Source organism: Pseudophryne corroboree, chromosome 3 (genome assembly GCF_028390025.1).
Source record: "Pseudophryne corroboree isolate aPseCor3 chromosome 3, aPseCor3.hap2, whole genome shotgun sequence".
NCBI classification, from domain to species: domain Eukaryota; kingdom Metazoa; phylum Chordata; class Amphibia; order Anura; family Myobatrachidae; genus Pseudophryne; species Pseudophryne corroboree.
In genome coordinates, this window is record NC_086446.1 from 422,404,054 (window position 1) to 422,418,937 (window position 14,884).

Genomic DNA, 14,884 nt, shown 5'->3' on the forward strand with positions numbered 1-14,884 from the left:
CGAAATTTGAACCTTAATGGACCCTAATTTGAGGCCCATAGACAGTCCTGTTTGCAGGAAATGCAGGAATCGACCCAGTTGAAATTCCTCTGTAGGGGCCTTCCTGGCCTCGCACCACGCAACATATTTACGCCAAATACGGTGATAATGTTGTACGGTCACATCCTTCCTGGCTTTGATCAGGGTAGGGATGACTTCATCCGGAATGCCTTTTTCCTTCAGGATCCGGCGTTCAACCGCCATGCCGTCAAACGCAGCCGCGGTAAGTCTTGGAACAGACATGGTCCCTGCTGGAGCAGGTCCTTTCTTAGAGGTAGAGGCCACGGGTCTTCCGTGAGCATCTCTTGAATTTCCGGGTACCAAGTCCTTCTTGGCCAATCCGGAGCCACGAGTATAGTCTTTACTCCTCTCCTTCTTATGATTCTCAGTACTTTTGGTATGAGAGGAAGAGGAGGGAACACATACACTGACTGGTACACCCACGGTGTTACCAGAGCGTCCACAGCTATTGCCTGAGGGTCCCTTGACCTGGCGCAATACCTGTCCAGTTTTTTGTTGAGGCGGGACGCCATCATGTCCACCTTTGGTTTTTCCCAACGGTTCACAATCATGTGGAAGACTTCTGGGTGAAGTCCCCACTCCCCCGGGTGAAGATCGTGTCTGCTGAGGAAGTCTGCTTCCCAGTTGTCCACTCCCGGAATGAACACTGCTGACAGTGCTTTCACATGATTTTCCGCCCAGCGAAGAATCCTTGCCACTTCCGTCATTGCCCTCCTGCTTCTTGTGCCGCCCTGTTTGTTTACGTGGGCGACTGCCGTGATGTTGTCCGACTGGATCAACACCGGCTGACCCTGAAGCAGAGGTCTTGCCTGACTTAGGGCATTGTAAATGGCCCTTAGTTCCAGGATATTTATGTGAAGTGACGTTTCCATGCTTGACCACAAGCCCTGGAAATTTCTTCCCTGTGTGACTGCTCCCCAGCCTCTCAGGCTGGCATCCGTGGTCACCAGGACCCAATCCTGAATGCCGAATCTGCGGCCCTCTAGGAGATGAGCACTCTGTAACCACCACAGGAGAGACACCCTTGTCCTTGGAGACAGGGTTATCCGGTGATGCATTTGAAGATGCGATCCGGACCATTTGTCCAGCAGATCCCACTGAAAAGTTCTTGCGTGGAATTTGCCGAATGGAATCGCTTCGTAAGAAGCCACCATCTTTCCCAGGACCCTTGTGCATTGATGTACTGACACTTGGCCTGGTCTTAGGAGGTTCCTGACTAGGTCGGATAACTCCCTGGCTTTCTCTTCCGGGAGAAACACCTTTTTCTGCACTGTGTCCAGAATCATTCCTAGGAACAGCAGACGTGTCGTCGAAATCAGCTGCGATTTTGGAATATTTAGAATCCATCCGTGCTGTCGTAGTACTACTTGAGATAGTGCTACTCCGACCTCTAACTGTTCCCTGGACCTTGCCCTTATCAGGAGATCGTCCAAGTAAGGGATAATTAAGACGCCTTTTCTTCGAAGAAGAATCATCATTTCGGCCATTACCTTGGTAAAGACCCGGGGTGCCGTGGACAATCCAAACGGCAGCGTCTGAAACGGATAGTGACAGTTCTGTACCACAAACCTGAGGTACCCTTGGTGAGAAGGGCAAATTGGGACATGGAGGTAAGCATCCTTGATGTCCAGAGACACCATATAGTCCCCTTCTTCCAGGTTCGCTATCACTGCTCTGAGTGACTCCATCTTGAACTTGAACCTTTTTATGTAAGTGTTCAAGGATTTCAGATTTAAAATGGGTCTCACCGAGCCGTCCGGCTTCGGTACCACAAACAGCATGGAATAATACCCCTTTCCCTGGTGAAGGAGGGGTACCTTGATTATCACTTGCTGGGAATACAGCTTGTGAATGGCTTCCAATACCGCCTCCCTGTCAGGGAGAGACGTTGGTAAAGCAGACTTCAGGAACCGGCGAGGGGGAGACGTCTCGAATTCCAATTTGTACCCCTGAGATACTACCTGCAGGATCCAGGGGTCCACTTGCGAGTGAGCCCACTGCGCGCTGAAATTCTTGAGACGGGCCCCCACCGTGCCTGAGTCCGCTTGTAAGGCCCCAGCGTCATGCTGAGGACTTGGCAGAAGCGGGGGAGGGCTTCTGTTCGTGGGAAGAGGCTGTCTGCTGCAGTCTTTTTCCCCTTCCTCTGCCCCGGGGCAGATATGAGTGGCCTTTTGCCCGCTTGCCCTTATGGGGACGAAAGGACTGAGCCTGAAAAGACGGTATCTTTTTCTGCTGCGAGGTGACTTGGGGTAAAAAGGTGGATTTCCCAGCCGTTGCCGTGGCCACCAGGTCCGATAGACCGACCCCAAATAACTCCTCCCCTTTATACGGCAATACTTCCATATGCCGTTTGGAATCCGCATCACCTGACCACTGTCGCGTCCATAACCCTCTTCTGGCAGAAATGGACATCGCACTTACTCTTGATGCCAGAGTGCAAATATCCCTCTGTGCATCACGCATATATAGAAATGCATCCTTTAAATGCTCTATAGTCAATAATATATTGTCCCTGTCCAGGGTATCAATATTTTCAGTCAGGGAATCCGACCAAGCCACCCCAGCACTGCACATCCAGGCTGAGGCGATTGCTGGTCGCAGTATAATACCAGTATGTGTGTATATACTTTTTAGGATATTTTCCAGCTTCCTATCAGCTGGTTCCTTGAGGGCGGCCGTATCCGGAGACGGTAACGCCACTTGTTTTGATAAGCGTGTGAGCGCCTTATCCACTCTAGGGGGTGTTTCCCAACGCGCCCTAACCTCTGGCGGGAAAGGGTATAATGCCAATAATTTTTTAGAAATTAGCAGTTTTTTATCGGGGGAAACCCACGCTTCATCACACACCTCATTTAATTCATCTGATTCAGGAAAAACTACGGGTAGTTTTTTCACACCCCACATAATACCCTTTTTTGTGGTACTTGTAGTATCAGAAATGTTCAAAACCTCCTTCATTGCCGTGATCATGTAACGTGTGGCCCTACTGGAAAATACGTTTGTTTCCTCACCGTCGACACTGGAGTCAGTGTCCGTGTCAGTGTCTGTATCGACCTGAGGTAACGGGCGTTTTATAGCCCCTGACGGTGTTTGAGACGCCTGTACAGGTATTAACTGATTTGCCGGCTGTCTCATGTCGTCAACAGTCTTTTGTAAAGTGCCGACACTATCACGTAATTCTTTCCATAAGACCATCCAGTCAGGTGTCGACTCCCTAGGGGGTGACATCACTAACACAGGCAATTGCTCCGCCTCCACATCATTTTCCTCCTCATACATGTCGACACAGCGTACCGACACACAGCACACACACAGGGAATGCTCTGATAGAGGACAGGACCCCACTAGCCCTTTGGCGGAGACAGAGGGAGAGTTTGCCAGCACACACCAGAGCGCTATATATATATACAGGGATAACCTTATATAAGTGTTTTTCCCTAATATAGCTGCGGTATATATTAATATGCCAATTTAGTGCCCCCCCTCTCTTGTTTTACCCTGTTTCTGTAGTGCAGGATTGCAGGGGAGAGTCAGGGAGCCTTCCTCCAACGGAGCTGTGAGGAAAAAATGGCGCCAGTGTGCTGAGGAGATAGGCTCCGCCCCCTTCTCGGCGGCCTTTCTCCCGCTTTTTAATGGAAAAATTGGCAGGGGTTAAATGCATCCATATAGCCCAGGAGCTATATGTGATGTATTTTTTGCCAAACAAAGGTTTTTTATTGCGTCTCAGGGCGCCCCCCCCAGCGCCCTGCACCCTCAGTGACCGGAGTGTGAAGTGTGCTGAGAGCAATGGCGCACAGCTGCGGTGCTGTGCGCTACCTTATTGAAGACAGGACGTCTTCTGCCGCCGATTTTCCGGACCTCTTCACTCTTCTGGCTCTGTAAGGGGGCCGGCGGCGCGGCTCCGGGACCCATCCATGGCTGGGCCTGTGATCGTCCCTCTGGAGCTAATGTCCAGTAGCCTAAGAAGCCCAATCCACTCTGCACGCAGGTGAGTTCGCTTCTTCTCCCCTTAGTCCCTCGGTGCAGTGAGCCTGTTGCCAGCAGGTCTCACTGAAAATAAAAAACCTACTTTAAACTTTTACACTAAGCAGCTCAGGAGAGCCCCTTAGCCTGCACCCGTCTCGTTCGGGCACAAAAATCTAACTGAGGCTTGGAGGAGGGTCATAGGGGGAGGAGCCAGTGCACACCAGGTAGTCCTAAAGCTTTTTACTTTTGTGCCCAGTCTCCTGCGGAGCCGCTATTCCCCATGGTCCTTTCGGAGTCCCCAGCATCCACTAGGACGTTAGAGAAAGATAGCTAGATAGATAGATAGATAGATAGATAGATAGATAGATAGATAGATAGATAGATAGATAGATAGATAAAGGTATTGTTCCATTAAATATCAAGGACACAGTGTAAGGATACCGTGTGTGGGATCAAATTGTTCAGGGTCACATAAGTAATAATTCGGTGGTTGAGTGGATATTGGCCCTCATTCCGAGTTGATCGCAGCAGGAATTTTGTTACCAGTTGGGCAAAACCATGTGCACTGCAGGGGGGGCAGATATAACATGTGCAGAGAGAGTTAGATTTGGGTGGGTTATTTTGTTTCTGTGCAGGGTAAATACTAGCTGCTTTATTTTTACACTGCAATTTAGATTGCAGATTGAACACACCACACCCAAATCTAACTCTCTCTGCACATGTTAAATCTGCCTCCCCTGCACTGCACATGGTTTTGCCCAACTGCTAACAAAATTCCTGCTGCGATCAACTCGGAATTACCCCCATTGTCACATATTGCAGCAACAAGTTATTAGGAATACCGGATTCATGTATATTACTGAATGATAATGTGGTGGGTTTGACTGGTCTTGGGGCGGGAACACAGAGGTAAACAACAGTAATCACATCTCAGGACTTAAGCATCACCCACCGTTTGAGCCGACCAATGATCCCCATGTGTCCCACCCCCGGACCAATTGAAGAAGAGCATACATTCACTATTGTACTACATTTTGAACTATTGTATAAAAGAGCACACTCCTGGCCCAGGGAAAAAAACTCACTTTTCTCAGAGGTCATTTTGTAAGACGACTGGAGGCCTGGATCCAGGAGCGCTTGCAATTTAAACGTATGTATTATTGGTTGTAGTACTTCTCTGTATATTGTTGTACCTTTTACCTGTATATTCTCAATTAAATACTGTTGATGCGTTGGACCACAACATTACATTTAACTACTGGTGTCGCATTCCATTCCTGTTTGGGGTAAAGGGTATTCAGTCATACGCATCACTATATATTGTGCGCATAACGTGTCAGTGTGTATACGCAACTTATATACACAACTTAGCGGTTATATGTATATGTTTAGCGGCCGCAGCGGCTCAAACCACAGTGTGCATATGTATTGCTTTCTCTTGTGATTTAACCGAACTTAACACCGCCCCGCTTACTGGTACTTGGAGAACCATAAGTACCAGCATGCAGGGAATAACAGACCCGCTGGTACCTGTAGTTCCACAACAAAAGAAATATCCAAATAAAAACACATCACACACTGTGAAAGTATAAGTTTATTTACACTTACTTACACACTCACACATACTTACCTAGTGTCCCACGGAGCCCATCAGTCCCCTTGTCACCGTAAAATCCATTGGGGTACCGGTAAAAAAAAATAATAATCCAAATTACTCACCTATTAGCTGCCGTAGATCGGTCCTCTTCAGTCCAAGTAGGCATCCACAGGGTTAAAAAAAAAAAATTTAAAAAGGAAAATCCGGTCCACGCTGTCAGGCTCCGGAGCCTTACCTCCGGCGAGTGCTCCCGCGGGTTACCATCCCGCTGGCTGGCGCGGCTGCAGCGGCAGGGAACTGCTGGCGGCGGGTCCATCTGGACGGATGTGCGGCTGCCAAGGGCCGGGGGTCTGGAGAGCCGGGCGCTGCGGCGGGGATCGCTGCGATAAGGTCCTCTAGTGGTGACACAGTATAGTGTGTCAGAGACAGAAGCTGGCTAAAGCTGTGTGCTCACAGCTAAGTAGGTCTCCTGTGCTGGGGGCAGCCATGTTGGAGACCAGAGTATTACCAATGAAGTTCCCAATCTGTGTCCAGCCAATCCTGTGTGTTCTCCCCTTACAAAAGGGGGCTGGCTCAGAGGAAGAGTGCCAGTGCTTCATGTTACCTCCTTGTGAAAGGTTCTCCAGCTCTGTACTCCCAGGTTACTTCTGGTTCCCTGGTCCTGGTTGCTCTTATCCATCGGTTACCTAAACGCTGCTGCAGTCCTGCTGTCTAAGTCTGTTGCCACTCGTGGAAGCGCTCACGGGGTCCCAGGTCGTAGAGGAGCTCCAGGTGCTAACGGCTGTTCCCGCAGACGTCTGCATTTCTTCAAAGTTCAAGTTCTTCAGCCTCGTCTTTCAATCACAAACCACAGTCCTCATTTCTTCAAAGTCCAAGTTCTTTAGCCTCGTCTTTCAATCACAAACCACAGTCCTCATTTCATCAAAGTCCAAGTTCTTCAGCCTCATCTTTTATCATAAAACAGTCTTCAGTTCTTCTTTACCAGAGTTCTTCAGCTTCACCCTTCAAGTCATTTAACCATAGACTCTAATTCTTTCAGTTTCTTCAATTGCTCCAATATTCGTGTACAGCCTGATAATTCATTAAAACTACAGTTTCCTACGAAGTCCTCCTTTTCTTTACGCTCTCCGGCCAACGTTAATACTTAGTTAGGCTTCCACCACATGAGGAGGAATTACATTCAGCCACCTCGTTTACTCTCCTCACAGGTAGCTGTCCCTTCAGCCAAAACTCGGTTGTCGGAACCCCAACTTACGCCGAGCATGACACATGCGACTAAAGGGGTTCCATGTTTACACATGGAACCCCTTTCCCCGAATGCCAGGACCCCCAGTGTCTCCGGTCACTAGAGGACCCGGCAGCCAATCAGGGAGCGTCACATCATATCGCGATCCTCCATTATACTCTATTGTGGGAACTTTGCGGTCTGCGGCTAACTGCAAGGTTAATTGAGGTCACTCTTGTTTAGCGGGACCCACTTGGCCGGAAGAAGATTGCAGGCGCCCACACATGTGCGGCAGCCCCGCCGCGTCCGACCGCAGCATGCTGCAGTTGGGCCGGACGACAGGACAACGGGATTTCAATGTGAACACATACATTTCAATGTATGTGTTCACACAGTGCGGCTGTGCCGCACTGTGTTACATTAAAATCCTGTGTGTCATTGGCCGTATCCTATTCTTGGCTGCTATGTGTGGCCATAGCCTAAGAGGTAAATATACCAAAGCTTTTTAAACAGAGAATTGGTGATGTTGCCCATAGCAATTAATCAGATGTCTTCTATCATTTATTAAAAGGCAATGGAGAAATGATAGACAACATCTGATTGGTTGCTATGGGCAACATCACCGATTCTCTGTTTTAGAAGCTTTAGTAAATTTATCCCTAAGTGGCAAGTGTCTTTTTTAATTTAACTTTGTTCAGTTATCATAACCATAGCAAGACATATCATCAATGTTTAGGTCACTCCACTATCCTTTTAATAAGAATAAGTATTTTCTGGTATCTTCAAAATGATTTTGCAAATTCTGCTGTAGTTCAACCCAGCATCAGCCCCAGTATTTGAAAATATATCCTGTTAGCAGAGCTCATCTACTGAGTAAAGCAAGGCAAATACAAAGAAATATGGGAGCTCTCATTATTATGTTGATAAATGCAAATATACAAAGAAAAATGTCTGAAGTATATACTCAGACATTATAGTGGAAAGCCATAAACACTGCTCTAATTCTGTCACCAGGTGGCACCAGTAACTGTGCTAGAAAACCCGTGACAGGGCTTTCAGCTGATAAGTCTATGTGAATGCTCAGGCATCTCATTCTGCCTGCGTGTTATAAGAGACGGTACTATGGAAACATAACTATAAATAATTACTGTAATTTGCTAGCATACTGGTGAGAAAAGCTGCATTGCCACTCGTACAGTATTAGCAGGAACAAAAGTGAAGGCGTGCTGCTTTCAGTTCCACCACAAGATGGCAGCAGGGCTGGTGTAATACATTACTAGTTACAGGTTGACTTTTTTTGTGTAACTCTACTTTTTAGGGGAATCTAAAGTCTCTGCACTCTTAAGTGCAATATTTAACAACATATCTGAGATGCAAATGTTATATGTTGAAGGTCTCTCCTGCATAAACCATGGGTCATTGTAGGAAAGGCTTCTGTGAATAAGATGGTTTTAAGAACTCAAGGCCTGAAGACCATTGCCAGAAATTTGTTATGTAATAGGGGGCCTGATTCCGATTTGTATGGAATTGCACAGCCGCAGGGAAGAGGCTGTGCAATTCCATACAAATAAAATGCATCTGCAAGAACCGAATGCTGAGAACTGTGCAGTTTGTCATCCCTGCTCTGCCCCCAATTGCTGCAGCTGATCAATCCTGCTGCAGCTAAGAGGGGGCTGTGAGTGATATAGCAAGACATGTTCTGCACATGCACACACCCACAAACATTGGATTTGTACATAAACCATCGGGTTTGCGTACAAATCCAAATCAGGCCCAGTTTGTTAGCTGGCCAGCCACGTTTGTGGAATCCATAGAGGACAAAGAGCGAATCCGTTTTCCTGATGAAACTAGTACGGTCCACATAGATTCGAAGAGCACAGACCACATCCAAGGAGGCCTCCCCCATGGAGAGACTTAGTGTATGAAAGGCCGGAACAACAATTTCTTTGTTGAGATGAAAGCAGGATACCCCCTTGGGAAGGTAGCGCTGTTTGGGCTGTAGGATGGATCTGTCATGATGAAAGATCTTTAATGGAGAGCAGCAAGAAAGCGCTCCCAAAGTCTGACCAGACTTGGACAGGATAACCTTGAAGAAGGTCCTGAGCCAGAATAGGAGCTCTGTAAACTGCCCGAAAGTTCCAGGACGTTGATTGGGAGACCCCTTTCTGTCTTGGTCCAACAGCACTGAAAGGTGTGATTGCCGATCCCCCTCCCCCCCTCCAACTGCAGAGGCTTGCGTCTGTGATGAGAAGGACCCAGTACAGAATAAAGAACGGACGACCCCTATCCAGGTTGGAAGTTTGCAACCACCACTATAGGGACATCAGAACATCCGGAGGGAGTACCATCGTCTGAGATTTAAGCTGCGTGGGTTGTCCCTTCTACCTGGTATCAGGCACTGTAGAGGCCTGGAGTGGAACTGAACATATTCCATAATATCGAAGGTGGATAACATGGAATCCAGGGTCTGCATTGAGGAGTGAATGGATACTCTGCAACTGTGAAGTATTTTGCGAATTTGCAGATGTAATAGTAATAATAATAATAATAATAATAATAATAATAATTTTATTTATATAGTGCTCTTTCTCCAATAGGACTCAAGGCGCTTAACAGATACATAGCATAATATAGTACAGAAAATAATGAAGTACAGAACAGATTTTCATAAAATACAGAAGCATGTAAATACTAAAGGGACATTATGGAAATGCTTGAGTAAACAGGAAAGTCTTGAGTCTGTTTTTGAAGGGCCCTGGTCATGTAGTGCTTTGAAACTCAGTAAGCCAATCTTGAAGGTGATTCGCCATCTTACAGGCAGCCAGTGAAGGGAGTAGAGGATGGGTGTTATGTGGCTAGAGCGAGGTTGATTAACATCCTGGCAGCTGTGTTTTGTACCAGCTGTAAGCAGTGCAATTTTTTTGCTGGGAGACCCAGGTAGAGGGCATTACAGTAGTCTAAACGAGATGATACAAATGCATGTATGACTTTTGGCAGATCATCTGAGGGAATTAAGTGCTTGATTCTGGCTATGTTCCTTAGGTGAAAGAATGAGGATTTGATTGTGGCTGATATCTGATGTTTAAGTGTCAAGCCACCATCCAGGACAACGCCAAGATTCCGCACACGATCACTGGTCTGTAATTCTGAATCCCCGAGTGTAAGTCTAGTTGGTTGGCTATGCTGCAGTCTTGTCCTTTGATGTTGCGGTCCTATCATAAGGACCTCTGTTTTATCCGGGTTCAGTCGCAGCCAACTGGCAGTCATCCACTCCTGGAGCTCAGCTAGACAGCCATTTAGGATTGCTTTTGGGTTATCACTAGTGCCCGGAGCAAAGGACAAGTACAGTTGTGTATCATCAGCATAGCAGTGGTAGACCAGGCCATGGCGCCTGATTATTTCACCCAGCGGGAGCATGTATACTGCAAAAAGCATGGGGGATAGTATAGAACCTTGTGGGACACTACATGGCAATGGCACTGATGGTGATAAGTATACTCCAGACGATACTCTCTGTGACCTGCCTGTGAAAAATGATTTGAACCAGCTTAGGACTGTGCCATCCAGTCCACAAAAATGTATCAGTCACTCAATCAGAAGCCCATGGTCCACGGTATCAAATGCTGCAGAGAGATCCAGAAGGATTAATATTGAACAGTCACCTCTGTCTCTTGCCATCAGAAGATCATTTAAACACACACACACACCAGGGCTGTTTCAGTGCTATGTCTTCTATTGAATCCTGATTGGAATGGATCATAAATGTCATGGGTTGTCAGGCGGGTTTCCAGTTGATTTGCAACCACTTTCTCAATAACCTTTCCTAGAAAAGGAAGGTTTGGTACCGGTCTGTAGTTGGTTATGCAGTCGGGAGTCACTATCTTGTCCGGAGGAAGGAAGATGTACTGTATCTGAGGATCTAGCAAAGCTACAAGATGTAGCATCCTCTGAGAGGGGATGAGGGAGGGCTTGTTCCAGTTGATCAGCCAATCGTGACTCTAAAAGAATGTTATGGTCACCTGGAGATGATGGCTTGGCGGTTGGATGCCTAGCAGCCCAGGCCTGTTTAGTTTTGTGCTTAGAGGCCTCTGTGGAATGTGACAGTCTAGGAAAGGCTTGACCACTAGCCTTAATCTGGGAGCGAAAGGAACAAAAGGAGGAAGTCTAATGACGTGTAGAGTAGGCCAAGGGCAGGCAAGCTGTTTTAGAGGCTGCCAGGTTAGTGCCAATTTTGTCCAGCTCAGGGCCAAAAAGACATTTCCCTGCTTAAGGGAGTGCTCCCATGGCCTTTTTAGAGTCTGAGTCAGCCTTCCAGGAGCGAAGCCAAACAATGCAGTGGGCCACCACAGAGGCACCCAAAGCCTTGGAGGATAGATAAGCCATATCCAGGGCAGCTTCTCCAATATAAAAAGCAGCATCTCTGATGAAAGCAATGTACGACAGTTGTTCCTGGATAGCACCCGAGGGGAAACTGTTTTTTAGGGCATCTGCACAGCTTTCAATAGCCTTAGCCACCTAGGCCGTAGCCATGGCTGGGCGAGAAGTAGCACAAGTAAGAGAGTATAAAGACTTAAGACATGCGTCCAACTGTCTATCTGGCACTTCCTACAGGGAAGACACTGTAGGGATAGGCAAAATTGAGATCTTTGCCAAGTGTGTCACATGGGAATCCACAGTTAGGGGATTTTCCCACTTAGCATAATCCGTAGCTGGAAGAGGGTAAAAGGAACTGAGCTTTTTAGGTATGTGGAATTTCCTGCTAGGAGTCTTCCATGCATCACCCATAGCTTCAATGAAGTGATCAGAGTGGGCGAATTCCGCCACCACTACTTTCTGGCATTTACACAGAGGGTCTTTTGCTTTAGGTGCCGGTTCTACATTTTCCAATTGAAGGGTGAATTTAGCCGCTCTCACTAAAGCAGCCGCATAAAATTTTGACCGAACCTCTTCCTCCCCTGATGAGGAGTTAGCCCCAGAGAGGCCTGCATTGTCTGCCTCACCAGAGGATTCCTCAGAATCTGACAGAGGCATAGACTGAAGATGGCACAGTACGCTTGGTGGTAGTAGCAGTAGACAAGGGTCTTTGGCCATACAACATATGGTGGAAGGCAGCAGATCAGGCAGCTAGGGTCTGTACAGAGGCAGAGAACATGTCCATCCATGGAGGAGAGACAGCCGGGACCGGTATAGCCTGATGTACCTGTTGCGGCAACTGGTGTGGCAGTCAGCACCGGGCTGTGATATAGTCCACAATTTTAGCCAGCATCTGGGAAAAAGAAGCCCAAGGAGGCTCTTGTGTTGGAGCTGGGGGGGGCTGACTGGCCAGGTGGGGCATAATATCTTGCAACACATCCTGTGGAGATAAACCTGCTGAACTGGTCCTACAGGACACCTGGATAGGAGCCAAAGCCTGTTTAGTTCCCTTGCCTTTGATGACATAGCTGCAAGAAGAGATGTACACACAATATGGCAACGTGCAGTGTGCAACACAAAATAGTATGAGACAATATGTCCCGACAAATACAGTATTTTCTAATGTGGATCACAGAAAACCCTGTACACACCAAGTATCTGAGCGTTACTGAGAGAAATAGGGATAGCTATATATATGACAGCAAAAAAAGCAGACAGTAGCACATATAATGCAGAAATGAAAATTTAACTGCCATGGGCACTAAGGGGGTAATTCATATTTGATCGCAGCAGCAAATTTGTTAACCATGTGCACTGCAGGTGGGGCAGATGTAACATGTGCAGAGAGTTAGATTTGGGTGGGTTATTTTGTTTCTGTGCAGGGTAAATACTGGTTGATTATTTTTTACACTGCAATTTAGATTTCAGTTTGAACAAACCCCACCCAAATCTAACTCTCTCTGCACATGGTATATCTTCCCTCCATCCCCTGCAGTGCACATGGTTTTGCCCATTAGCTAACAAATTTGATGCTGCAATCAGATCTGAATAAGGTCCTAAATTCAATTACTAGGAAATAGCGCTGTGTATAACCTTACTCATGTGAGAGGTATACAGGGAGATTGGACCCAGCGTTCCTGTATACCTACAGTGCTGAAAATGGCTGCCCAACGTCTCAGAGAGAGGAGGGTGGAGGAGGAGCAGCTCAGGGCAGGAAGACATCAGTGGAATGGCGCCCAGGGTTGGGGGGAGGGGCTGTTTGGAAAGTGCTGACCTCCCCTAGCTGACTTAAATTACCTGGTTTCCTGGCCTTAGAAATGGTCCCCAGCGCCAGTATAATTTGCCTGGTGGTCTAGTGTAGTCCAAGGCCGGAATCTGGGTACACATCAGCAACATCGGGTCCATCTCCCAGGAACGGAGGTGTCACGGTCCGGCGGGAGACTGTGCAGGGGAGCCGGCTCTTACCTGTGAGGTGCGGGCTGCTGGCGCCGGGCAGGGTGCGCTGGGAGGACAGGCAGGGGCACTCGTTGGCGGCTCTGCAGACTGGCAGCATGTCCCTCCGGCAGGGGTTAACGGTGCTGCTGTGGAGCCAGGGCTTCTGTGAACAGGCTGGGCTGTGTTCTCGGCTGCGCCATCTTGGATGTGGGCAAAAAGCCTGTCTTGCCCACACTTCACCAATTTATCACTTTACTGTGGCCAACTAGCTCCGAGCAGCTGCTTTAAGACAGGAAGGCCTGGAGGAGGGAATTTGCCAGTGCATCTGTGAAGCTAGTTCTCTGTGCTCCCGCAGTGTCTCCAGTGTCAGGTTCTTGTTACCGCAAAGTACCCAAGCCTCCTGATATAGCCTTATGCAGACTGCTGACTCTGTTCCCGTGTCCTACCTAGCTACCTGTTCCAGACGCCGCAGTAACCATCCTACGGAATTCCTCCTTTAAAGTACTGGGTCACGGTTCCGGTATCCTCAGCCACCCGGCTAACCAACAATTGTATCTCTATTCAACTATCTTTGGCGAACCCTGTTAAACTACTCCAAGTAATAAATGCGCAAGACCTTCATCCGTCCCGCTCGTTTGTTATTCAGAGATCCAAGTGCACCAGAATCATCTTCCCCAAATCCGGATCCTCAGACGTGACAGGAGGTATGAACTGCAGCGATCGCGTGTCCTGCAAGCGGAAGCTCACCTTACCTGTCCCCCATGCTCTAGTGGTGGTCCTTGGGTCCCCTGTGTACCCTGCTAGCAAAGGCTGTACAGGGTCCTCATCAAAAGTTCCCCACTGTGGCTGGAGTTATGGCTCCAACGAGGGTGACTGAGCAGCAGTGCTGGTATCCAAAGGACTGCCTAGCACTGCCTACTCAAAGTGAAAACACTTAAAGAAAATAACACTTATAAATAAAAGCTTGGGCTGCATAAAGCAGCCCCACTGTTAAACAGTGACCAGCTCCTGCTGGAACCAAACAAAACTGAGGAGCCTAAGCTGTGTGCAGTTTATGAGAGAAGAGGGACCAGCGCATTTTGGGAGCTTCAAAGAGCTAAACTGTTCGGTGCCTGTCTTGTTATCCATCAGCATACCCCAAGGTCATCCCTGTCGATGCCTATGGACCCTGAAGAAGAAATTGTGCTTAAAATATAAGACATATGGTAAATAATTTGGGATTGTCAAACAAGACAGTTAACAATGTCATTTGTTAAATATACCTGTTAAACTCAGGAATTAATTCAGTGCCTCAGATACAGAAAACCATCTGCCACCTCACCTATATAGTTCCTGTTCTATTGTTAGGCTGTATTAAAATGAAAATCTCCTCAGCCCACAAACAGCTCTGCCATAAGGTGGTACAAACAAGTAATATCCTTATATTTTAGCATATTTATGTGACGAGCTGGAGACACTCCATAGTAACATGTGAGACAGAACTGTGATATATATAATCTGCAGTAAATGTACTTACTGTTGAATAAGTATCCGTACCAGGTTAGTATGACCACAGGTGGCTGCCGCGTGAAGAGGAGTCCAGAGCTCATTATCTGTGACGTTAACATTAGCACCGTGTGATAACAGCAACTTGAGAAGATCTTCATAGTTATCAATGCAGCACTGAGGGGACAGAGAGATAGGACAAA

At 47.5% G+C, this 14,884-nt stretch overlaps 1 protein-coding gene across 1 annotated transcript in view; it reads right to left on the reverse strand.

Annotated features, from left to right (window-relative positions):
* PPP1R16B (protein phosphatase 1 regulatory subunit 16B) overlaps window positions 1–14,884 on the reverse strand; it is a 146,446-nt gene that overhangs the window by 69,866 nt on the left and 61,696 nt on the right. The window contains exon 5 of the mRNA XM_063960259.1: window positions 14,713–14,858. Coding sequence (XP_063816329.1) covers window positions 14,713–14,858 — 146 coding nt within the window. The remainder of the gene's footprint in view (window positions 1–14,712; window positions 14,859–14,884) is intronic.